Source organism: Lepidochelys olivacea, assembly GCF_965140295.1.
Source record: "Lepidochelys olivacea isolate rLepOli2 genome assembly, chromosome: 8".
NCBI lineage: Eukaryota > Metazoa > Chordata > Testudines > Cheloniidae > Lepidochelys > Lepidochelys olivacea.
Window position 1 is genome coordinate 14849394 of NC_140418.1, and position 27141 is coordinate 14876534.

At 42.8% G+C, this 27141-nt stretch overlaps 1 protein-coding gene across 5 annotated transcripts in view; it reads right to left on the minus strand.

Annotated features, from left to right (window-relative positions):
• P4HA2 (prolyl 4-hydroxylase subunit alpha 2) overlaps positions 1-27141 on the minus strand; it is a 54778-nt gene that overhangs the window by 15646 nt on the left and 11991 nt on the right. For all 5 annotated transcript variants that reach the window (XM_084636769.1, XM_084636773.1, XM_084636770.1 and 2 more), the window contains 7 exons: positions 21621-21720; positions 19171-19267; positions 16492-16643; positions 14087-14224; positions 9181-9420; positions 5820-6019; positions 4056-4232 (listed from right to left, as the gene is read on the minus strand). In XM_084636769.1, the coding sequence (XP_084492895.1) occupies positions 4056-4232; positions 5820-6019; positions 9181-9420; positions 14087-14224; positions 16492-16643; positions 19171-19267; positions 21621-21702 (1086 nt within the window). In that variant the 5' untranslated portion in view covers positions 21703-21720. The remainder of the gene's footprint in view (positions 1-4055; positions 4233-5819; positions 6020-9180; positions 9421-14086; positions 14225-16491; positions 16644-19170; positions 19268-21620; positions 21721-27141) is intronic.

Below are 27141 nucleotides of genomic sequence, written 5' to 3' on the forward strand. Positions count from 1 at the left end.
CTCACTGAAATCACAAGGGAGCATGCTCATCAAAACAAGGGAGCCCTCAACCTGTGTACTTGATGGACATTGCCTCAATGGAAGTGCACAGGCTCATTGTTTCTCTTAGTGTTGGGTTTATTAGGTACAAGTGCTGGGAGCAAGAGTGTTGGGCTGGGGATGTATCTGCTGTTGGATCAGGTGAGAATGTTCAGCACTGTGGCCTAGCAGAATGAACCCTGAACTCCTGAGTTCTAATCACAGCTCTAACATGGATTTATTGTGTGACCTTGGGCAAGTCACTTCACTGCGCCTCAGTTTCTCCATCTGTAAGATGCAAAAGTTTCACCTACACTACAGGGATGCTGTTGGGATAAACAAGTTATATCACTTTGAAGATGAAGAGTGCCAAACCCACTTACTTACATGTCACCCCCATTCAATCACAATCCCTCTTGACTTTTGTATTTTTTTCCAATGCATAATCACATTTTCCTTCATATTTCCCCAAATGTGTCATTCTCCTGTTTCCCTTCCAATCTGCTTGTTAGGTTTCTTGTCTCTACCCGCAGCTCTTGGCACAACTTTCCCCATAATTCTGACTAATTTGGTATTTTGTTCCAGAATTCTGCTCCATAAATCATAGATTCATAGATATTAAGGTCCGAAGAGACCATTTTGATCATCTAGTCTGACCTCCTGCACAATGCAGGCCACAGAATATCACCAACCCACTCCTGTGAAAAACCTCTCACCTATGTCTGAGCTATTGAAGTCCTCAAATCGTGGTTTAAAGACTTCAAGGAGCAGAGAATCCTCCAGCAAGTGACCCATGCCCCATGCTACAGAGGAAGGCGAAAAACCTCCAGGGCCTCTTCCAATCCTTCCCGACCCCAAATATGGCGATCAGCTAAACCCTGAGCATATGGGCAAGATTCACCAGCTAGATACCCAGGAAAGAATTCTCTGTAGTAACGCAGATCCCACCGCATCTAACATCCCATCGGGCCTATTTACCATGAATATTTAAAGATCAATTAAGCAGGGAAGTCAGGCTGACAATGTTTTTCTTTATTTGGACAATGAAGTGTTGCTTTCTGCAATATAATTTAGCTTGCCAAACTCCTCATTACCCTTCTATTTCCTTTGGGTTCTCCATATGGTTTCTTTCTGTGGTCACCAGTTGACCTAAACAAAGAAGAGAAGCTAAAATATGCCTGGCTACAAACTTATTAATTGGTATCTCATTTGTGTGGTGCTAGAATACTCCATTTCTCTGTAAAATCTTGTCTTCTTGACTTTAATCGTGTATTCAGCTCATAGTAGACCTGACTACAACATATAATTAATAATAGTGGATTAAAAACAAAACAGAAACACCCCAGATTTCATTCCTAAACCAATACACAAACAACGTGTACACTCTATGGTTTCTGGGCTTTATAGAATCTTCATTAAAATTCTGCTCTAATATAAATTCCATTCTTTCCTACTTAACAGCACAACTGCTTTTCTTCTCAGGCAGAAGTCTCAGTTCTCTTTCAGTTTTTTCTCTCTCCACCCCTGCCCCAGGCGGCTTCTTCAGTATTTCAACAGCACAGCTTTTCCTGTAACCCAGGATGACTGCGAGTTATAACTGAGAGGTCAGTGAGGCTCTATACTTTCCTCTCTATGATGCACCTTTGTCTAATCTGGCACATCTGTATTACGAAGAAGCCATTGTTAAAATTTACAATTACATTCTATATGCTTCCATGCTACACCTGTCCCAGTGCAATCCATGCCTTTTACAATTAACAGTTTTATTGTTCCAGCAGTTCAGTTGATAGTTCGGAACAGATTCATTTAGTTTAGAAAGCAATTTTAACAGTTGATGAAAATATGACTGTATTTTGCAAATTGAGCATGAAAAACACCTGGTCGCCCTGAACAGCTACCCCCTCTCAAATGCAGATGTTGCTTTTCTTCAAAAACAAAGCCTTGGCACATTTAAACCTGCAGATAATGTTTGGAACTGGGAGGAGAGATTTCTCGAGCAGATATTCTACAATATTAGGGATAACTTGGGAACTCCCAACCTTTCCAAATCCAAGATAGTAACACACTACCTCACAGAGCTCTGCCTGTAAAACTTAAGTGATTACTGAATAAAGTTTCCTGGCTGAAATTACATTTATTTTATTTAGGAATTATCCCATCATAATGTTATATTTTCCACCCTTCTGGGCATAACACCATGGGTTTCAAAGTAAGTCCAGCAGTTAGGTCTGAGACAGATGCTGAAAAATTAAGTTTGTGAACAACTATGTAGGAATATTTATAAATTCACCTAAAACTATTACATTTACCTACACACACTGGGTCTGATCCTGATCTCACATATACTCGTGAGGAATCAGGAGTAATTTCACTGAAGTTAATGGAGCTACGCTGATGTAAAATTGGTGCATGTGACCCGGCAGTGATTTCATAAATGAAATCTGAACAGCAAACACACTAAATTAAGTCAATTGTTAATTATTGTCTTATTATATTTATAGCCCATTTGCTTTTCCAGACTAGAAAAAATTTCCAGTGATAGAGGCTAGTTTGAATTTTTGTTTTATCTGAAGCTTTTGAAGTCCCAAGGACCATTTTACAGCATGATGCCATGGTGAAGCATCAGGAAAAAGATTTAAGTTCATGGAGGCGCGAGTCTTGAAAGAGAAATAACATTTTCTGCCAAGGCACTTGGCTGATAAACACAGAAATCTAGCTTCAGAAACTTACTAAATATAATTCATGTTCCTAAAAGGTATCGATTTCTCACTCCATTTCCAATTATATCTTAAAATATTTCATTCAGAAATACATGCAGAAAGGTTATCCTCACTGGTATTTTAATTGCATAGTTTATAGCAATAGCGAGAAGAAACGATTAACATGAATAATTAATTATATAACAATCAATATAAATGCTTTTAATTTTAGTTTCTTGACAGACTTTGCAAAGCAGAATGAATCAAGCTTAACATCTAGTATTGGTTTTGAGCTGCCATTATTTTCCTTTTTGAGGTTTAGCAAGTAAAGGAAGACAACTGCAGCACTGGAAAACTACACCGGCTAAAGAAACATTAGGTTCATATTAGCTGTACAACACAGTATAGCATTGTTTATGATATATGGTGTCACTACAACTTAGAGTCTGGGTAAAAAGATACCACACCAAGACTTGAGCCCATAATCAGTGCTGGCACTGCATTTGATATGCACCCAAGAGCAGAGAAGGGGGGTGCTGAAGAATCAAGCCCTCTTCTTCCCAGCTGTCCAGGTAGACGTTAGAGATCCCAAAGCGCCTTTGGAAGAGAAGTAGGTCAAGCCCTCACCTTGACCAATACTCCACTTTCATAACAAGTTCCAGCATTCAGGACTGTAAGCTATTGTTGAGCATACAAAAACGTGCTCTATTTGTTCTATTTTATGCAATGCAATAATTCTGTGATAAGACATACCAGTGACTTCAGAAGAACACTGCAGCTCCATTCATCAATGGAAACACAGCCTAGATCAGACTGAGATACTGGTTAACATACTTTGTTTTAGGGAGGAATACATTGCTTTTACAACAACAACAAAAGCAAATAAAGGAAATAAAAATATACCTCCAAGAAACAAAAGAGGAAGCGTTTAACAACCGAAGCAACATTATTTCTCCAATTCTTGTTTGTTATGCCCTAGAGTAAAATCTTCAAAAGCATCATATTCAAAAGTGGTTTAGGAGCCTAAGTCTCCATTGGAAATTAATGGGACTTAGGCTCCTTATGAGTCACTTTTGAAAATGAAACTTAGGCCCTGAAACACTGAGCAAAGCAATGCCTAAAAACCTTTAAAAAACTGGGCCTTGGGTTCCTAAGTCACTTAGGTTGCTTTTGAAAGTTTTACCCTTAAGTTCATCGCACGTAGTATAGCTGCACTGTATAGTCCAGGATGTGAAATTAGACATTTTTAATCCACTTGCTTAGTCTTCCCTATTAGAGATAAAGTGCTGAAACAGCAAGTGTTGGTGAGATGGAAACAGCAGAAGAGGGGACACCTACTTTTGGTTTAGCCAGCTCCTTAATTTTCTCTATTTCTTCATGAGACATGACATCATAGTATCGGACGATATAAGGGCTGTCCCATTCATCTTCTTCCTTAAAGGGAGCTATGACCAGATGGGGATTTCTGTTTCCATCATGGTACCTGCAGAACAGCCTCTTTTGTCGCCGAGGTGTCTGAAATATAAGCCCCAAACACACACACACACACTTGTTTTCTTTAAATGTTTAAGACCAAAACCAAAGTGTTCTCTATACTGTGTAACAGAAGATATTGGGAAACTGAATGTCCACATTATCTGGCCTAGAAAATTTATAGGATTGTTACTTTACAATCTTCTGCGAGTAAAGAGTAGTGACTAGTCTTTTCTCCCCTATGTTACTGAGTAACAGCTGTGACATTCTACCCTCTATAAATCATAATAAATTACAGGTTATGGAAACCAAATGACAAAGCAAGTAGCCAACTGGCTAGAATTCTGTTTTTCATATGTAAGGCTTTGCAGCAAGACTGATGAAACAAAGAAAAGAAAAACTCAGAAGACCCCAAAGCAGTGTCTAATCTAGGAATTACAACCACGTTTGAAGACAGGTATCAGAGACCACTCCCTTCTGCCCTCTATAATGGCGATCAAAATGGTTGCCCCATAGAGACAACTGATTTCAACAGTAGTTAAAGCATGATAGACCCTTGACAGAAAAAAGCTTCTAGCACACCCAGCTACAGTGAGTGTTCAGAATGGCTGACCAGACACACTGGAAGGACAACCATTTGCAACACCCTGTGAATGAGCAGTGGAGAGCCCTTTTTTCTATGTAGGTTTATATTATGATGTCCGAATGCCTAGCTGTTAAACGGCTGGAAGTTCCAGTGTGGACTTAATTAAGAAACATGCTCTCAACTCTTCCAAGTGCAATATCTAAATGACTCCACATGAGGAAGAACCTAAGCCCTGCATCAGTGACCCTGCTTATACATACAGAAACCGAGCTCAGTCAGAAAGGGCAGTTTCTACCTAAAGGGGACAAGAAACCACAGCCTACAGGCTTCCTATGTATAGAAGGAGAAGCGGAGTCCTCAAAACTATGTTCTTTTCACCATCTACCGGCAGAGAAAAGTAAAAATGTGGGCTAGTCTATAGGAGAATGATGGGGATAGGGAAAGAGGAGAATTTTTTTTTAAATTTATACTATGCAGATTGCTTAAATAATAATAATTAAAAAAAGAACTCAGGGGTCAACATGAGATGGAACAGCTAGAGAGTTAATGGATTCTGTTTCTATACAGAGGCCACCATTAAGAGGTCAACATTCACAGGCAGATACCACTTAGGGATAATCACGGAGTTCCCACTATTCTGCATCCCAAATGCAGAATAATATCACGGTAAAGAGATTCCAGTGCGTCACCTAAATTCTACCACAACCACTGTGATTGATTTAATTTATCTACCACGTCTTTCCCCTCACAGGCAGACATTTTTTATTCCATTATTAATTTTCCCCCAGAATATTTCTGAATAGAAAGGGATGACTTTTGAAAACAGACCCCTTGCTGATTGTACAGTTACATACTTGCTGGGACAGTGGCATCTGGCAGGGAGCATGTGTTCTGAAAAGTAGCTTTGGAAGGGAACACTATAAATCAAACTGAAAACTTTACTATAAGCCATAGGAACTATCAGGACACAGCCCTTGGCAGTCTATACAGCAACATGTACTGTAGAAAGAACGTCCCAAGTCAGCACTTTGTACTTCTCTCACCATTTTCACACCTTCGCCTCTGCAGAGAGCCTCATAGGTATCACGCTCTGGCAGATAGTCAGCAGGTCTCTCATAAAGCCCACCTTGTGTGGCCGATTCTGTTATCGTTGACGTCGTATTTAGTAGCTTTGCCACTCTCTCTTTCTCCAACAACTTCTCAAAATATCGCAGGTTGCTGCCTGCCCTCTCGTGAGCAGAATCTTGGTTGGGGAGAACGAAAAGAAAAAAGAAATAGTGGAATTCATTCGTCCTAACTCAATAATCTAGTCAGAGAAAGCCTTGAGCCGATCAACACTGCACCAGCAATCCTGCCCATGTCAGCCTCCCCCGAGATATTGTTTTAGAACAGAGGTGCAAACATACACAGTGGGCTCCCATCTCTGAAATCCATGAGAACTGAAAGCCAGATCAGCTGTACACATCGAAGGGAGAGCTCAAGGTGTTTCTTCACCTCTTTTGTCCTCCCGCAGAGGTGGCTGTAATCCTTTTATTTATTTGTATGTTTTTATATAAAATATAAATACAATAAAAACAAAAATATATATTATATATATGTATATGCACACGATGGAAGTAGCATATAAAAGAATTCATCGTTCATTATTTCCAAACCTGAAGAATCACCCCCCCACCCCAAAACCCTGAAGTCATAGAAGTCATTCAAGGCATCAATAATTAAAGTAACTAAATAGATAAATAAGTGAGACGATACCCTATGACTGTCAGGGACTCATATAAGCTAAACTGCAAAAGCATGCAAAAGTTTCATGTGTGATGCGACAGCCTCATATTTTTTTCCAACCATTTCTATTAAACAGACTAATTTTTTCCATTTACGCAGTAGCAGAGAGCTCATTAAGCCAGTCTGTGTATGGGAGAGGAACGGCAGATTCTCACTTTCTTAAAATAACTCTTTTGCCCTTTAGAAGAGTTACTGCAATCCATTTCTTAATGTTAACTGGTAATACCAACTCATCCAGCACTCCTAAAATGCACACGCTTGGAGACGGAAAGATAGCGACATTAAAGTTTTTGAGAGAGCACTGAACGCGGTATTGTTTGACGGGTATAGAGGATATATGAAAGGTTGGCATGTGGCTGTTTGAATCTCCAATATGTGCTGTACATTGCAATCCAGCTTTAAATTAACGTTCTGGAGTCCAGTTGTACCTCTTTAATATCTTCTTCCTTGTGATTCATTCAGAACAAGAACGTGAAGTATCCTTAACGTTAAGGCAAATATCCTCCCAGATTTCTGCTGAAATGTAAGGCTAAATTCTTTCTTCCCATTTCGATTAGAGACCGAGATTAAGAAGGTACTGCAAAGTATTAAGCCGCCTAAAAGTAATTCCTACAGAGTGACTTTTGCTTCCATTTCTTAACATGTTCTTCTAGAGGTGAGAGAGCTGCAACAGACTAATTGTCCCCTATCCTGACATGAATCCTTGTGCACACCCACTGAAAGAAGGAACTCTGAGAACTGCCTGTCATCCTGTTGGAGAACACAGTCCCCACCAGCACCCACACAGGCACTGCAAGTTCAAAGAGAGTGGGAATGTCTGGGGTAAGGTCTGAGCCATGACCTTCACTCCCACTTTGCTCCAGCCAGGCTAAGTTGGCAATATGCTGCATCCTCTCCACAGACAGCAGAGTTCCCTCTGAGGTGAGCACATACTGGAGGTTTAAGGAGGAGGTCTGGTTGAGTTAGTCCAGTTACCACACAGCCCCCTTTCCCCACCCCTCCCATGCTCTATGTGCAAGGCACAATCTTGCCTTGAGTGAAGGCTGAAGATGGATCAGAGCTGCAAAGTTCAGATCTGGACAAGAATATCTCCAGAAGTTTGGGGATACTCACCTGCAGGGTTTTGGTAAGAGCCAATCTTTAGGAAAAATTTCAGGATTGTGCCATCTAGTAGGTTTATTAAAGGAGTTATCTTACAATACTAACAGCATTAGACCTCTTCCATCTTGTGGGGATTTAGGTTAAATCAATTTTGATGTGTCTACAGGCATTGTCAATAAATTTTAGCTGTCTGAACCAAGAAAGAAATAATTCCCTGGTCTTCATTAATAGCTTCATGCAGTTTTGAGACAAACATGAAGAACAATTTCCCCTCTGCCCAGGTTTCATTTTATAATGTAAATAATTCTGAGCTTTCCTGAGAGCACATATTTATAGAGTTCTGCTCAGATACAAACATGGTCTATGGATGCAGATATCCATGGTTGCAGAATATTCATGGATATCAAGTGGATATCTGCAAATTTGCAGGACTCTAGATATAAAATTTGGATCTGCAGATATCTGCAGATTTGCAGGGCTCTACTTATTTAACCATATTGGATAGCATCAAAGAGTGCAGGCAAATACAGGCCAAGCCTCCTTACACTGATAACACCACTGAGCCTCTCTGAGCAGCCACTGCCAAATCTGTCCCATTGTGTGATAGTGATAAGGACGATTTATTTGTGCTTTGCAGACATTGCCCAGGCACTGGCACAGAAGATTGTATTTAACAATAATATACATTCACATTTATATGGGGATTTTGATCCTCAAGAGCTTTCCAAAGTTAAGCTGGTATGTGTGTGTAAAGATCACTTTGCCCCCTATTGGGGTGCAGCCAACATTGGGGTAAAAGACAGCAGCTGTTTACCAGTGTATAGCCACACAGCACAGCTGATTAGGGCATGAATTGGAGAAGAATACATACCTTGCGTTTCAGCTTGGCTAGGTCACACAACCAGGTACAATCATTCCTTCCCATATGACTTAACCTGTAGCTCACTCTCTTACTAAGAAGGAAGAAATGAAAGTTGATCTGCTATGAGCTAAAGACAGTGCTTTTTAAAAGCCTAATTAGACCAAGTTCATTTAAGAATTTGAAAAATCCAGTCCCTTGAAAACCTGTGGGCAAAAGCCTTTTCTTTTGGCATAAAGAAACATTAAAAACCATCTAGTAATGAAGCAGAGAAGTTGGTAGGATTTAGTAGAGAAAACAGCATCCTGAGAGTCAGTCGAATATGGAGAGAAAGGCCTCAGACAATACAAACTTCCGCCACTAGCAACAAAAAGCCTCTTTCCATGACAGACAGTACACATGATTGACGCTGCACCATGTCAGGCATGTGTTTGCTTTTGGGGTCAGCTTTGCGTGAATTGTAGGACACCTTTTGAAGAGGGCTTTTTATACAAACAGGCTGTGGTACCCAATATTTATGTTAGTGCGTGTCACAGGGTAGGACATTTCTCGGTAAATGTTGTTGTGCTGATTGGAGCACGGGTGTTCTTGGCACTGCCACCTACGGTACATCCCATTCCTCCCTGGCTTTAGAAAAATGAATCATTTGTACTTCTCACCGAGAGAAATCAGGCGCCTGGTGAGCTCCACGGCCCTGTGTAAGTCACCAAGCTGGAAGACAGCAAAGCTGAGATAGTCCAGGATCTCCACTTTGGTGACGGCTGCATCTTCCCCTTCATCGTGCTGCTTCAACGCCTGCTGCATCCACAGCACCGTATGATAGTAATCTCCTTCATTGTAAGCAATCTTTCCCATGCCAAAGCAGTCGTCCACTGTCAAAGTGGATCTGTATTTTGTTCCTAAATTTATAAAATAAAACAAACTATAAGTGCTCTTTGCAAATCTTGAGTGAAAATATTTTTGGCTGGGAGACATTTGTAAATACTGACCTCGTTTGAAAAGGTTTTTAAAAGGGGACACCCTGCCAAGATTTCAGATCCTCTACCACTCACCAAACTCCATTTATATGAAAGAGTTAAGGGTCATATCCTGACATAGCTCCATGTGTTTATCTCCTATGGAAGTAAATGGGAGTTTTGTGTACAAATAAGATTGTGAGCTCTAGCTTACATTCCATCTATGATACTTACCTGACTCCAAAAAGCACATCTGAGCACTTCATAATCATTAATGTGGTTCTCCTCACCACACCGCTGTAAGGCAGGGAAGTGTTGTTATTCCATTTCACAGATTGGGAACCGTGGCACAGAGAGACTATGGGTATAACTGACTACACAGCAAACAGCAGTGAGGCTCAGAGCTGAGAGACTTGGGCTGGTGCTACAGAACTAAAAACAGCTGTGTAGATGTTTGGGCCTGGGCTGGAGCTTGGGCTCTGAATCCCAGGATGAGGGGTGGGCTTCAGGGTCTGTGCTCCAGCCCCAGCTGTAATGTCTACACATTTATTTTTAGCGCCGCAACACAAGCCTGCAGACCTGGGCTCTGAGACTTGCTGTCATGGGTTTTAGAACAGTATAGACATGCACTAGATCAGCGGTTCTCAAACTAGGGGCGCAGCTTGTTCAGGGAAAGCCCCTGGCAGGCCGGGCCAGTTTGTTTACCTGGCGTGTCCGCAGGTTTGGCTGATCGCGGCTCCCACTGGCCGCAGTTTGCTGCTCCAGGCCAATGGGGGCTGTGGGAAGCAGCGCGGGCTGAGGGATGTGCTGGCTGCCCTTCCCACAGCCCCCATTGGCCTGGAGTGGCGAACTGCAGCCAGTGGGAGCCGCGATCAGCCAAACCTGCGGAGGCAGCAGGTAAACAAACTGGCCTGGCCCGCCAGGTGCTTTTCCTGAACAAGCGGCACCCCTAGTCTGAGAATCACTGCCCTAGGTGACCTGCTCATTGTCACACAGGAAGTCTGTAGCAGAGCAGGGAATTTAACCCAGGTTTCCCAAGTCCTAGCCTAAGACCCTGCCCACCAAGCCATCCTTCCTCTCATTGTGAGCTCTCCGGGGCAAGGGCTATCTCTGTGTATTTGCTTGTACAGCGACTACAGTATCAATGAGAACCTAACCCCTGTTTCTAGTCTTTAGCTACCACAATAATAATGGCAGGATGGGGCTCCAATTACTGTAATTAGCATTTTCTTTTGAAAGTAAAGCAAGAGTTTGTGCCCACACAAATCTATTTCTACGAGTCACTGAAGACACTAGTTAAAAGACATAACACACAAGCCATCTTGTGTGACCTACGTATGCACAAATCTGACACCACGATAAGGATGGCTCACATTCTCAGCACCACGTGTGCAGTCTGTGCAGGAAGGCATATTTATGCTGCTGCTGTAATATACTGTGCTCTCAAAATCAGCTGGAAAAGACTATGTGGCTTTGGTGGAGATGGCTGCCCTAGGAATGCATACAGAAACTAGGGACAGTCGCTACACTTGCACACCTAGGCTAAGTGAAAATAATTTCTTTATAAAATGTTATGGATGTGACTGGGGATGGCAGCCTGAGGCTTTCGTGGCAACAAAATTCATAGCCTTTCACCAGAATTTCTCAATCATTTTCACAGTATGGACATTACCTTAATTGTGAGCGTGTCATCTCCTCCCACTGCTAAGCCAATAACATCCCATTGGCAGTAGCTGCTTACAGGAAAAGGTAATTTTAGGCAATTATATAGGATAATTTTAGCTGCTCTTAGTTTGATTTAACAGCTGGATGCAAGAAGGAGCAAGTTCTCAGACATTTGGGAAACCTCCATTTTGAACTGTGTGATGGCCTTAAAGGCCTTCTCCCTTTCTCTCTCAGCAAGCCCTTTAACTTTTACTGGTCCAGCTTCAGCAGGGCTGACCATAAAAGTCTTTCAAAAAATAGAGCTCTCAAACAGAAGAACCTTGATAGTAAAAGACCTTCCGCCCTGTGTTTCCTGGGTGGTGGGGTTGCCATCCCCTTGCACTGCCTGGAAAGGAGATGCTGGGTCATCCCTTGTCCTCCTGGGACTCGAGAGTGCACTGGCAATAGACCGTCTCTATTTCTTCCCTCTTCCCCGTGAGAACAGGGACCCTTTTGTTTTGGTCCTGCCTGCCCAGGGTGTCAAGGTTGGTTTGGTGACTGACTGATTGAGTAGACAAGGGGGAAGCCTATCCTCACCGTATACCACAAGGCTCCCGGTCCCAGTTCTATAAAGAAACAGTAACCTAGTTATGTCTCAGATACTAACTACCCCTTCTTAGGGCCACTTCCTGTCTCCCAACACCTGCCCTCTATCATTTCCAAGCCCCTGTTTGCTCCAGAATTCCTGGAATAGGGAAGCCTGGTCTTAAAGGGCCAGTATGCCCCATTACTCACAAACTTGTCATTTCAATGCACGTGCCTGTGTTCACAGATGTTAAGGCCAGCTACAGACTAAGGTCTGCAATGGATTAGACCCAATTTCAACTTGCAACCAGTAGTACACAACGCATGATACTTTCCACTGTTCTTCTAAGCTTCTGTGTATAATTTGCACATCTATCTCCAGGGCCCCCAGAAAATTTAAACTTGGGACTTCTGACACTGTCAGAAGGAGACATACCATAAAACACAATACTAACTATCTGATGTGTTAATATAGAAATTATATTAGATGAAAGGAAGGATTATCAATAGTGCTCAGAACTGGCCAGACTGTGTTCCCACTGCAGGCAACAGCAAAACTCACAGCAGAGCAGAGCTAGGCCAATGCTGAGCACAACCGAAAGAGGTTAATTAACAAACTAAAGAGCTTTAAAAAGTGGAAAGGCAGTAAGAAGTCCTGATTCCCAAAGTTTTCATTTTATTCTCAGAGCCTAACACTCGATGACTGACTGATAATAATAAGACCTATAAACAGAAGAGAGATGAGACTGTTGAGCCATTTGCTGGAAGGATTCCTGCCATGTCTGCTGATGAGCTGCTCAATCAAAACACCATTAAAAACACTTTATTATTTGTTTAGTTTGTGCAGAATGTGCTAACTGGTGCAGAATTTTATTCCGTTGGAGACAAATACAACACAAGGTTTCATAACACTACCCATCCTTTTCTGAATAGGGGACAAATTAAAGAGGAACATTTTCAAGAGCAATAAATAACTTAAGAGCCTAAATCCCACTGACTTTCAACGAGATTAGGTGGCTAGAAAGCTGGCTAGATTGTCGGGCTCAACGGGTAGTGATCAATGGCTCCATATCTAGTTGGCAGCTGGTATGAAGTGGAGTGCCCCAGGGGTCAGTCCTGGGGCCGGTTTTGTTCAATATCTTCAATAAATGATCTGGAGGATGGTGTGGATTGCACCCTCAGCAAGTTTGCAGATGACACTAAACTGGGAGGAGTGGTAGATACACTGGAGGGTAGGGATAGGATACAGAGGGACCTAGACAAATTGGAGGATTGGGCCAAAAGAAATCTGATGAGGTTCAACAAGGACAGGTGCAGAGTCCTGCACTTAGGCCGGAAGAATCCAATGCACCGCTACAGACTAGAGACTGAATGGCTCGGCAGCAGTTCTGCAGAAAAGGACCTAGGGGTTACAGTGGATGAGAAGTTTCAGAGTAACAGCCGTGTTAGTCTGTATTCGCAAAAAGAAAAGGAGTACTTGTGGCACCTTAAAGACTAACCAATTTATTTGAGCATAAGCTTTCGTGAGCTACAGCTCACTTCATCGGATACATACTGTTGAAAAAGAGAAGTTGGATATGAGTCAACAGTGTGCCCTTGTTGCCAAGAAGGCCAATGGCATTTTGGGATGTATAAGTAGGGGCATTGCCAGCAGATTGAAGGACGTGATCGTTCCCCTCTATTCGACATTGGTGAGGCCTCATCTGGAGTACTGTGTCCAGTTTTGGGCCCCACACTACAAGAAGGATGTGGAAAAATTGGAAGAGTCCAGCGGAGGGCAACAAAAATGATTATGGGACTGGAACACATGACTTATGAGGAGAGGCTGAGGGAACTGGGGATGTTTAGTCTTCAGAAGAGAAGAATGAGGGGGGATTTGATAGCTGCTTTCAACTACCTGAAAGGGGGTTCCAAAGAGGATGGCTCTAGACTGTTCTCAGTGGTAGCAGATGACAGAAAGAGGAGTAATGGTCTCAAGTTGCAGTGGGGGAGATTTAGGTTGGATATTAGGAAAAACTTTTTCACTATGAGGGTGGTGAAACACTGGAATGCGTTACCTAGGGAGGTGGTGGAATCTCCTTCCCTAGAAGTTTCTGAGGTCAGGCTTGACAAAGCCCTGGCTGGTATGATTTAGTCGGGGATCGGTCCTGCTTTGAGCAGGTGGTTGGACTAGATGACCTCCTGAGGTCCCTTCCAACCCTGATATTCTATGAGATTCAGGCTTGCAAGTGCTTCTAAGTAACTTTTGAAAAGGAACTTCTCAGGTGCTTTTGAAATTTTTGCCCAGTCTCCTAAAATGCTGCCATCATGAACATGTCAATAAAATCACTTCTTCAATACAAACTGAATCTTAAAGCAGAGGAGGCTGCTGTAGCGTTACCTGGTAGTCTCCCCTGAGACATGGTCTCAGGGTCCAGCCTATATGTGTCCTGTAGACGCATCAGAGCCTTAGCAGCACCTGTCTCGTCTTCCTCAGTTGGGAAGAGCTGACGTTGAATTGTGAGGTTCGCGATAAAACCTTTCAGTTAAAAAAGAAGAAAACAGTTAACTCCACAACTCATATGCATATAATCAATACCAGACTGGCCCAGGATTGGAAACATGCGTTTTGTTTTGCAACACATCCTCAGTGGGAATCAAACAGTTGAGATTTAAACATAAACAGTCCTCTTGTCAAACTCTTCAGTTATATACATATCTTGTTCTTTACCTTTTGCTTTAAACCTTTTGGTTTATGAGCTCAAATGAGAGACATTAACAGAAGATGCTCAGTTCTCGTGTGATGCACCATTAACAAAGTAGGGTGATGGATATTATCGCCTTAACCCTAATAATTTTTATTTTCCCATAATGCCTTTTCCTAACATCCCTCCTGCTTCCACAATATCCTCCCTCACTTTTCCTTTGGCAACACTCCACCAAGGCAGATGCAGGATCTCAGCATTCTCTGGAGGCCTCCAAACTCTGTGAACTTCAAGCATCTGCTAACCCATAGGAGTTCTGTGAGATGTGAAGACCTCAGATGACCCAAAAGAGGCTCTCAGACCATCCCACATCCCATTGATGACACAAAGGGGGTGTTTGGGGAGAGACTGAGTACTTATCTCACTTTAGTTTGGTACGTGGGATGAGATTCATGCCTGATTATGTATTTTCCAACTGCTTCAACCCATCTCTAACAAAGAGAGAAAATGACCTAAGTTTCTTTACTTTCTGACAAGTCTGGGAAGCCCCCAAGACCCCACCCCTATCCAACCCCCCCGCTCCCTGTCTCCTGACTGCCCCCCTCCCCGAACCTCCGCCCCATCCGACTGCCCCCTGTCCCCTAACTGCCCCTCGGGACCTCCTGCCCCCCACTTCCCCTTACCATGCCGCTCAGAGTGGCAGGACAGGCTTGTTGGAAAGCCTGGGAGGTGGGCGGGGCGCAAGCGGTGATGTGGCTGTGGGGGAAGGGAGACAGCAGGGGAGGGGCCGGGGGCTGGCCTCCCTGGCCAGGAGCTCAGGGGCCGAGCAGGACGGTCCCACAGGCTGGATATGGCCCACAGGCTATAGTTTGCCCACCTCTTTCATACAACATCAACAGCAGAGCCACAGTGCATTCATTTTAAAGGGATACTCGCAACTAACAAAATAGGTTGCATAAAGGAAGAACTTTAAGTGTATTATGCAAATAAATTGAAGTGTTGAGCTATCCAAAATTATATGAAAGGTTGTAAAAAAAATAATAAGGGAAGAAAACAAAAGTTCTGATTTTAATTTTAAGTGTTACATCAATCACAATAGTATTGATTTTACAAAATATTACAGGGAAAACTTTAAGAGCAAAATTAAAGACAGGAGTAAGTGCTCAGTGGAATTAGTGATCTAGTTGTTAGAAAAGTTCATAATTGTATTTGTTCCAGGACAGCTATAAAACGCTTGGCTGAACAGACAGACTTCAAAGCATCTAAACTTTTAGCATAAGCAGAATGGAAAGAGAAAACATGCAGTCGAGTTCAAAGAAAAATATTTCCTCCTTTTCTTCTTTCACTTTCAGAAAGTCCAATAAAAATAAACTGACAAAAAATGTTTAAGCTTAAGAAAGCAAGATTAAGACAGGTTCTCTGGGAAGAATATGTAGTAAGAAGCAGGGTTAGCTACGGAACATTTTTAGAAGGATAAACTCATGAATAATAGACAAATATATAGACATTAACTCTATAATGTTTGCCAGCTGTTTATGTTGGAGCAGATCAGAAGCCTCTGGAGATCCAGTCTGGGCAGCAGAGTTTGATTCTTAAGTCCTTCTATCTACTGATCCAAAGGCCAAGGCAGACCAAAGACTAGCACTACTGAGTGCTGAGAAGGGAAAAAAGAATAAAAACAGATTGGGAAGACTGAGTGGAATAAGAGCTTTCCTATAAAGCTGAAGTCTCAAGAAAAAAAACGCTTTAAATAAAAACTGTCCTAATAGTTGGACCTTTTGGTATATCATACTCTTCTTCCCTCTGCCCGATGTTCTAAAATAGCATGAAGGGCTTCTGCCATAATCAAACTAATGGCACTGCTTCTAGGACAGATCAGGGTATTGATCAAAGGGAAATGTCTAATGGTGGCTGGGAAGTGGTGAACGGTAGCCAGTAAACAATAAGTTATTTCTTGGTTTGTAAGTTTCACACAATTCAGGCAACAGTATCTGAAATCACAACAATTAAGTCTGCAGATTTCCAGTATATGAGCCGGGGAAGGAAAAAGCAGAGTTGCAGCAAAGTCACAGAAACTATTTTCTTCCCTTTAACACCTTACCACTTGTTGAGTCCTGAAGAACTAGATTCTCTAATTCCAGCCAATCGGTGTTTAAACGCTTCACCAATTTATATGCATTTACTGGGTGTGCAAGATAACCTTCTGGGTCGGAAGCTGATTTCATAGTCAGTGCATCCATTTTTTCAGCCCAGCTGGAAAAAGAATAGTATGTCTCAATCTGAGATAATTTTATGAAGGCATGTCTTCCCTATTATCATCACATCTAAAAAGGAATTGCTCCTTTTGCTATATATAGCCAGCTGTCTTTGCTATATATAGCCAGCCACTTACTTTTAACTCTGTAAGGGTGACTCATGGCACAATTGATTTTTTTTAACTGCAACAAAATATAAATATTTCCTACCTGTAAGGCCACTGGGCACAAATCTTGTTTGCATTAATGTCTCAACCAACAATTTATATTATGTTGAATTATGAAAAAGATACATTGTGCAAGATGAACTACACTGTAATTATTAAAAAGTCACTCTCATTTACACCTCACTATCACCACCACAAAATCAGTTTGCTTTTTCAAAAGCTGTTTAGGCTCTTATGGGAGTGATCCATGCACACAGATGGAAAGACAGACCTCTTCATTTTTCAAGTTATTAGGATTCTTTTCTTCTAACAATAGGTTAATGAATATAGTTCCATCATACGCTCATGCAGAAGTAAGTTGGCAAATTAAAAAATGATAGTGATGAGTCCTAATATTCTTTTGAGTGTCATAGATGAACTCTTATTTTAGTCCGATATATGGTACTTCACTAATGCTACAGTTGTGCTCTCATCCCCGGCTTTATCTGATCTCTTAGCTGAACCATTACGCATGCACCAGAGCTTCACATTTCTCTCTCCAATATGCAGTGGGAACTGAGCACACTACCGAGGCAAAACTAAAAAGTGAACAATAAAAGAGCTTTGCTCTAAGCAAGATCCTTGAGCACAGTCCAAAAGCTTCCACTTGCAAGCTTGCAGTTTCATAATCAGAGGGGTCACGAATGTAATAATGTTTCCAACTGACAGAGATAATTTAGTATAAATTTATGCAATTATCCCCAAGTTGCTCATGTATTTTCTGTGTATTATAATGTCCCAGGTCAAAATGGAATCCAAAGCTACTAATTCTTCAGAGATACTTTAAAGAGATCCTGTCAGATTAAAATCCACTTACTCACCAAAGCAGATTACTTTACCCATGCTCCTAGTAACATTCTTTAGATTTTTCATATTCTTTCAATTTTAGTAATTTAATTTTCACTATTTACATTGTTTGGGGGGTTTTGCTGTACAAAAGGAGGGCCAAATTTGATAATCATGTCGAGTAGTATCTTACTTTGTAAACAGCTCCACTGAAACCAATGAGACCAATTGAGTAGTAAAGTACCACATTAAGTGAGTGAAAGTGGCAGAATCTGGTCCTTATTTTTATCATAATATGGCAGTTTCATTTTTGCCTATAATTAGTATCTAAGAAGCTTTAGGGAATTCACTGTAGGGGAATTTATTTTTTTTAATTAACTATTTCTACTGAAATTTAAAAACATACACAAAAGACATTTTTGCTGACATTTATGCAAAAGCTCGTTGTAACAAAAACCTACATCTGAAATCTAAACTGACTTGACCATCTCCCTTTAAAGGAAAATATATTGACTGGATTTCAAAACTTATAAGGAATGTATATTACTTTTCCCCTAATGGCCAGATTTTCAAGAGAGCTCAATAGCCATTGGAGCACTTAAATGATGTGGCAAGATTTTAATAAATTCTCAGCACCCAGAAGTTCCCATTGAGAATAAGTAGAACTGCTGAGTTCTGAGCACTTTACAAAATCTGTCCCCAATTATAGGTGAATAACATTTCTAAGACCTAGCCCTGAAAAAATGGCTTTAAACCTTTTATAGAACTATCTGAGTGTTGTTACTCTATCTGTGATGCTGTAATCCCTATTCAGAAAACACATGCCAACACTCAATGCTCTGGGTGAACTTACTTGTTTCTTTTTTAAATAGATGAATAGTAACAAATTCATACAATCTACTTTTAGGGACATTTAAACAGGGATGATTGGCAGGAACATCTCAGCTGTCAGGACCATGTAGAAGGAGAAAAGTGGCTTCTGAGGCAGCCAGGGCCCAGAATATATCACAATTTATAGATCAGAGGCCACCTTGATCCGCATTGGAAGTAAATATAATCAGTGCAGCATGGAACACATGGGTGCAAAGTGCTCATTGTGGGCCTGCTAAACAAGCAGCCTGCCATGTTCTTCCTTAAGATTACTGCTTCTGAGTGGTCTGCAAGGGTAGCTCAACCATAACATGTTGACACAGTCCAGCTGAGAGGTGCACAGATAACTATGGCAGAGTCTTCTTGAGAGAGGAAAAGTTCCAACATCTCAACTGATGGAAAATGCACTCTTGGCCATTGCTAGTACTTGAGAGTACTACAAAGATCCAAAAGAACACCTAGAGCGGGGATCTCCCTCACCCCTGCTTTTGCTGGAATAAGCCTCAGCCTGCTTGCTCTTATTTATCCCTCTCCCTTGGTCAGGCACTGGGGAAAGCAGTGGCAGTACTATCCGAGAGAGAGAGAGAGAAAAAAGGTGATATTGTACAGTCAACATATAAATAATGGAGAAGTGCAGATTTGTTATGCAATCCTTCCCCTTACCTTTTAATCTTAGAGAGTTTAGATTCTTCTGCTTGAATATATTCCTTTAAAGACTGCACCAGATCTTTCTCTGCATAAATCAGGTCTGTCATCTGACCTACAATGGAAGGAGAAATTTTACTACACAAGTAAAACAAGGGACTACCCTTTCCCATGGGCACAGAAGAGGGGAAACATCCCAGACACTCTAGGGCTAGTAAAACAGCTTGAAGAATCAACATATTCAGGCTCAAGCAATTTACTACTTTGAGGCTAAAATGAGAAAAGCCTAGAGTTTGGGACACTGAATTCCTGTTAAAACCAGGTGTCCAAATCCTCTAGGTGGCTTTGAAAATGTCAGCCTTAATGTCTTCTGGAGGAACTTTGCTGTGACCCCTTCATTGCCTTTGAATGATTTCAATATTAGTTACTTGCACCTGTGTGCAGTCAAAAGAGATTTGACACAATTACAGTTAGAAGCAACACAGTTAGCGGTCAAAATAATTGCCATGGCATCTGCTCTGCGTGTGGACACAGATTAGGTCATAGTGCTAGTTTATTAGTGAATGCCACATGCACTAGTTAGAATTATAGTTCCTTGGTATGTGGCTTGCAAATAGTAACTGTGGAAACAACAAATATAAAAGACTTACAGTCTAACACTCGCAGACTAACCGATGTGCAGAAAGTCTCCTAATGGAGATTGCTAGTATACAAATCTTACTTCATTTTGTGTTTTACACATAAGAAGCCCTTGATTTTTGGCAACCAAAGCTGAACACGTACACGTATGAGTTGATTAGACTGACAAATACAGCTACAGATTTCTTTTCAGCATTACTAAGTAATTATGACTGAAGTATAATTAAGCAGCAGTCCTAGGTGAAATCCAGAAATGAGTTCTGTTCTGCCTGGGTCAGACTTGCAAATGGGGAAATACAAGACAAGGAGAAGGTCATTCACAACAACTGCCTATCAATAGTTATCTTTAACTGCCAAGAAAAAAAAAGACTACCAACAATAAGTTTCTGTCTGTTTTTATCACAGATATTTAAACGCAGCTTAGAGCAATCTGTTCTGTATGGGACTCAATATGCTTTCTTCCGACTGAGGAATTTTACAAAATAAAGCAGAAGTCTAATCAAGGCATGATGTCCATCCAGTGTAACTCCACTGATTTAAATGGGGCATAAATCATTTCGAAGCCATTCAAATCACAATTGAATATTGAGCACTATTCACAGTACAGCATTATAGATACGGAAGCATAAGTCCCCTTGAAAGTTAATAGGACTTGTGCTTCTCAATCTCTGATGTGCTTTTGAACAATCTACCTGCATAAGCAATAGTGTTCTGAGATCTGTATACTGAGACAGGGCTATTAAACAGAAGAAACTAAAGCAGCCTGGGCTAGGATCACTAGTCTGATTGTTTTCAAAGTTTCCAGCTATTCTATGTGACATTTTTGATTAATTTACTGGACAATTTATAGGAGGACTTGAAAAGACTTGTTTAAAAAGGGGGGGGGCCCCCCGCGGGGAAATCACATGATTTTAGTTTTGCCCTCTTTTTGCACCCAGCATGTGCAGTAATTGACATCTGTTGCAAAACAGCTTTAAGTAATTCTCATTGCAGAACATAGGTCACACTGAAGAGAGGGAAGCAGAAATAATTCAGCCATAGTATATAAAGTCCACTTTAATCATATAGGTAAAACATATTCTGTAACTTTTCATCTGTGTGGAGTTCAAACCAGGGAGTACAGATTTACTAGAAGCAATTGTCAATCCTGCCTGTGGTTCATTTTTGTGTGTCTATAAATGGAACTTTTCAAAAACAATCTATTCAAGATGGGCAATGATGTAGTCATTGTATCCGAGGTGAGAGAGAAACAGTCATAATGATATGGCAAGAAATGAAAGTAAATTTACCATGAAGCTTTATTACATATTGTTAAATTTCATGTGAAGTCATCATTCTTTGTTTATTCAAATCTACCATAGCAGGCTCCCAATTCTAAGAAGTTCTTACACGTAAGGAGGTTTTGTTTTTGATGTTTTTTTTTTTCCTTTTTTAATTAAAAAGGTTTCCTAGCTACTCAGTGATTTAGCATTAAACCTTCAGGGGTAAGGTTTAAGTGCCATACTCAAGCCAGAACAGATACGCAATGCCAATTAACAGCAAGGAATTAGTCATCTTTTCCCTTTTTGCATGTTTCATTCAAATCTGAGGCCCTGTCTGCATGAGAGAAATCTGCACCAGTTTGCTCATCACTGGTGAGGCTTAGAGGGAGTAAGTGGCCCCAGTGCAAATCCTGCTATACACAATTGCATTAGGCAATTCTAATGTAAACCCTGTCTGATAGGGTTACAGTGTGAGGCTTACCAAAAGAGAACCTTCTTTGTGTGCACTAAAGAATTTTATACACTGTGCTCCAACATCAGGTTATTTTGCACTGACTCTTTCCTTACCTATAGAGGTGAAAAATTCAGCTTGTGTGTGCCATGTGCAGCTAATGCAGGTCAACAGCAGTGACAGTATCCTGGACTTCATCTTCAATAAAGTTGAGATCTGCAGGATATTCGGAGAGGAAAAAAACTCAATACCCTGTGTACAAATAACACTCAGATACCCTAATAAGGATGAGTCAAGAATCCCTAATTTTCATAGAAACAGGACCTAGGTCAGTGATGGGCAACCTGCGGCCCTCCAGGACAATCCGCTGGCGGGCCGCGAGACAGGGCTTACACCGACCATCTGCAGGCACAGCCGCCTGCAGCTCCCAGTGGCCGCGGTTCACTGTTCCTGGCCAGTGGAAGCTGCGGGAAGCAGCTCCACTTCCCGCAGCTCCCATTCCTCAAAAACCCCTGCCTCAAATTTAGAGACTCTGTTATTCAAAAATACATCCAACAGGATGATAGCTGTCATCCCTCTCATGATCTCTGCTGGAAACTCTACAATAGCAATGTTCTGCACTGCCCCATGCAAGGCCTGGTTTGCTCTATATGATGACAGAGATAAGGCAGGACACAGAAGAGATGCACCTGTCTCTGAAAGGAAATGAGAGCAAGTGTCACAAAGATTCCAGACCTGGAGGGAGTTTTTATTTTTTTAAACAAGAACAGGATTAAAAGAGTGGGGGGTTAGCAATAGGAGAGGTGCACTTCAAGGAGAATGGTATCCTGGGAAGGAGTTTTCGCTCTCATCCCTATTCCAGGGCACTGGGACTCAAGACCGCAAAAGCATCATTTAAAAAAAAAAAAAGTGTACTAGTCAAGTATTTAAAATAAGGTGGTTTTATTTTTGTACATCTGAAGCTAATTTTAGCTCTGATGAAAGCAAAAGCAAATTCTCTTGACTTCAGTGATGCAGTCTAATGGCCTCTGCATGAGATTAAGGATCTGATACTTCTCCCACTAAAGTAAATGGCAAAACTCCCTTTGATTTCAGTGTATGATTTTGAGCATTGGCTTTGCCTTTGATTCACTGGTGAACTTCTTAACCTCTGCATGTCTGTTTTTCCCACCCATGTAAAGCATGCACCTCGCAGGCTTGTGGAGAGAATTCGCTCTGCCCCTCTTCACCTACCCCTCTACTACCAGCCTGTCTTGCTCCAGCTGCATGGCTGCTTTCCAGCCTCTCCCCACCCAACAATCAGAAGCTCCCAGACAGAGTTCGGCTGAGGAATAGTAGGGAAGGCTGCCTGCACAGGATGTGCCACCACTCGAAATGGGAAAACAGGGCAGGACTCACTGCAGGCAAAAGCCCAAACTACCCTCACAGTCTTCCAGGGAGTGCAGGACAGAGGATATGGGAGGGGACCAGTATGCAACCAAAGCAGACCGAAAGGCCAATGGCAGCTGGAAAGTGGGTTAGGAGGACCAGTACCCTGCAGGAGGGCACTCTAGGAGCTGCAGTCAAATTGGTGTTGAATCCCGGCCACTGAACACAGTGGAAGTCTGTATTGTATGTGCAATCTGGAGGTCATCCTGCAGGAAAGTCTCTCTGGGAACTGACTGTTCTCAGAGTGTTCCTGACCACAAATGCCTATCATAGCCTGCATGCTCATTGCAAAGACTCTGAGGGTCAATAAACTTCAAAATTACCTTTAAAAAGGGGGTTACTTTAGACTCATCATAAGCTATGGACTATCCTGTTGGCAGTTGTTCTTTTTTATGCCCCATCTGGTCAAGGTTAACTCCAGATATGAAATAGTTGGCAAATACAACCTGCTTTGAAAATACAATACCCCTTCAACTATACAGAAAAGCAAAGACTAAGACAGAGTCACTTAAATTTGCACACTTACTGCAAAAACCCAGGAGAAAGTGCCACTGCACTGCTCTAAGACTAAGAAATGGGCAAACAGAAAAGTACGATGTTTCAATGCCACAGTAAGGGATAAAGCTGCCATGCAGAGAACCACTTACATGCCAGCTCTGTTTTCTGCTGTTTATATTATTATATTCATAAACCATTGTTCAGTTTTTAAAACAAACCTCCCCCCAACCCCTTTGCAAATCTACTGGAAGAATCTGAAATATTTACGGCAATATGTATATCGGGTGTATACACGTGCAAGTGTGAGAACATTGTCTCAGTTGCGTCATGCTGAATATTTTTTCAATGCCATGTGCTTTAGAGTTGTTATGTTTCAGACACATGTTTTACTGCAAAGCTAATACACAGGTAATCTGAGCACTAGGCAAAGCTGAATGAGTAGTGCCATGAAGAGGTCTGCCAATACTAAAGCCACAATAAGTGATATAGCAGACCAGAAGAGTGAGTCAAGAGCACTCAGAAGATACATGCACTCGGATATATTAAACCCTGGCTGTCCAGCTGCATAGCTTGTTCTTGTTTCCCAGAGCAGTTTTCTGGAATCATCACACACAGTTTGGCCAAGTGACTATGAACGAATTTTCCACTTAAAACAGCATAACCCTCCATTCCCTACTCCCAACATTCTCTTGTAGTTCAGGACATCTGCCAAGAACAATAAAATTTACCAAATCTAGCAGCTTTGCCATCACACGCAGAGAAAGAATCAGTAAACAGGCACACTCAATAAACACAGGAAATCAATTCTTGCTTGAACAAGGGAAAGATACCTGTCTGTAGGGATTTTAATATTGTTTACAGGCATTCTTTGCACATCTCAAAACACCAGCGCCAACACCTCCTCGCCACAGCCTGAAAACAATTCTTGCAAATATGTTTTTGGAGAGAAGACTGTACACCCCACACACCATTACAGCTCGAACATCTTAGGGATTCAGAAACCCCTGTAACCGAGACCAAGATACTTGGATATAAAACTAACCTGTTCGTTCAAGCTGAGGGAGAAACACAAAACTCTGGTTTTCAAGAAATGCTTAGAATTCAGCAATAAGGAGAAAGCTATTTAGGGCAACTATTTCCCATACGTACACCCTTTCTCTTAGGCTGGCTTTGTATCAAAATTATCTTTGAAAGCAGAAAATCTCACTTTAGTTGAGGCAACATTTAGGATTTCCTTAAACCTTCTTATCTTCATCTGTAATAGACTTGGGAAAGACTTCAAAAGCATGCTCTTATTGACCCCAGTTCATCCAGAGGCCTGTGCAAAGCCCAGGGCAATAAGAAGAGGAGAGGCATCTTGTTTCTCTGTGCTGGGGCTACTGAACGACAGTTTGGTCCTGGGTGCAGTTTAGGGCAATTGTACCCAAGCTGCCATGGGTCTTGTAGCAGCTGGGAAAATGGCCAAGCTGTCATGGCAAGCGTTGCTGGCAGAGGGACTCTGGGAGGCATGTTCACCCAACAACTGATGCCTATTCCCCTACCTCATTTGAGATATGGTTCTGATCTCACACTGGTGAGAATCGGAAGTAACTCCACTGAAGTCAATGGAGCTGCACCACTGTAACGCCAGTGTAGGGCCAATAAGAGTCAGGCCTTAGTATTCTGAATTTTTCCTTCCACCCCAAACACCCCTTGATAACTGCACTCAATAGTCAAACCTAAACTATGTTGTTCAAACACTTGGCTTCTCTGTAACTGCTAAATCTCAGTGAATCACTGATCCACTGAGAAGAATGCTCTGTTGTACTTCTGAAACTGCTGGCAGAAGGAAAGAGGCTTTCACATACAGTCAGGGGTAGGAAGGCCACAGAGGAGGCAGGAACAGAATTCTCTTCCCAAGTTACCGAATTGAATTCTCACCATGTTACTTTGAAATGCTATTGAAATTAGGGATCTAAATATCATTTAAAAAGTTAACCATTTAAACCAGGGGTTGGCAACCTTTCAGAAGGGGTGTGCCGAATCTTCATTTATATCTTCACTTTAATTTAAGGTTTCGCGCGCCAGTAATATATTTTAACGTTTTTTTAGAAGGTCTCTCTCTATAAGTCTATATATTACATAACTAAATTATTGTTGTATGTAAAGTAAACAAGGTTTTCAAAATGTTTAAGAAGCTTCATTTAAAATTAAATTAAAATGCTGATCTTACGCCGCCGGCCCGCTCAGCCCACTGCCAGCCTGGGGTTCCATTCACCTAGTCCAGCAACAGGCTGAGCGGGGCCTGAAGCCAGGACCCCGGCTGGCAAGGGGCCGGCAGTCAGAACCCCAGACCGGCAGCGGGCTGAGCAGAGCTGGCGGCCGGGACTCCAGACCGGCAGTGGGCTGAGCGGCTCAGCCTGCTGCCGGTCTGTGGTTCCGTCCACCGGCTCCTGCCAACCAGGGTCCCGGCTGCCGGCCCCGCTCAGCCCGCTGCCGGTCTGGGATCCCGGCCCTGCCCACGTAGAGTGGGTACCTACCTTCTTCCTGGTTCTACCCATTCTCTTCCTCTCTCTCTGCACTGAACTGAGGTTGAGAGTGCACTGAGCACAAGGCTGGGGGTGAAGGAGCAGGCTGGGGGTTGGGCTGTAGGGTCTGGCCAGGAGCAAGAATGAGGGAGGGGGCTCAGGGTTGGGGCAGGAGGTTTGGGGGTGGACCATTTACCTGGGCAGCTCCCATTTGGTGCTCAGGGTGGGGGTGGGAATGTGGGGGATGCAAGAGTCAGGACATAGGGTGTGGGGGGGCTGGGTATGTGTGGGGGGTGCAGGAGTCAGGGTAGAGGGCTGGGAGCATGTGAGGGGGGTGCAGGAGTCAGGGCTGGGGTCATGGGGGGGTGCAGGGATCAGGGCAGAGGGCTGGGTGCGTGTGGGGAGATGCACGGGTCAGGGCAGAGGGCTGGGTGCGTGTGGGGAGATGCACGGGTCAGGGCAGAGGGCTGGGAGTGTGGGCTGGGGTCGTGGGGGTGCTCCCAGCCCTTTGCCCTGAGCGGCTCACTGCAGGGAGCTGGAGGGGATATGCCCTGATTTTACCCCCTTCCCCATGGCCCGTCCCCACCTCGTCTCCGCCTCCTCCCTGGAACAGCAAGCCCACTGCAGCTCTGCTTCTCCCCCTCCCCTGCAAGGGCCATCAGCTGATCAGGGGCAGGGAGGGAGAGGAGGAGGGGCAGGAACCCAGCACGGCCTCTGAAGCAGCAGCCGGCAGGACCAAGCTTCTTCACCCTGCCCCGGCAGGGGGGACGGAGAAGAGTGGGCCAGGGCGGGCAGGATTTTTAGTGGCACACTGCTGCCTGCCGGGGTCCTGGACTGGGTTCGGCAGTGGGCTGAGCAGGGCCGGCGGCTGGGACCTGGCAGGCAGCAGCATGCCATTAAAAATCGGCTCGCGTGCCGTCTTTGGCACATGTGCCATAGGTTGCCAATTTAAATGATTAAAATGATATCATTTAACTGATTAAAGGGAGAGGGGCTGGGGTTGCTCCAGCCAGCTTGGCCTGGGGCTGCTCCAGCCAGCATGGCCGGGGTCAGCCGGCCCAGGGTGGCTGGGGCTGCTTCGGCAGGCCTGGGATAGCTGGGGATTAACCGTTAGGGTGGGTTAATGGTAAGACAAATGCTTACCAGTTAACCGGTTAACTGTTTAATATTTTACATCCCTAATTGAAATGCGGGTCTTCCTGAC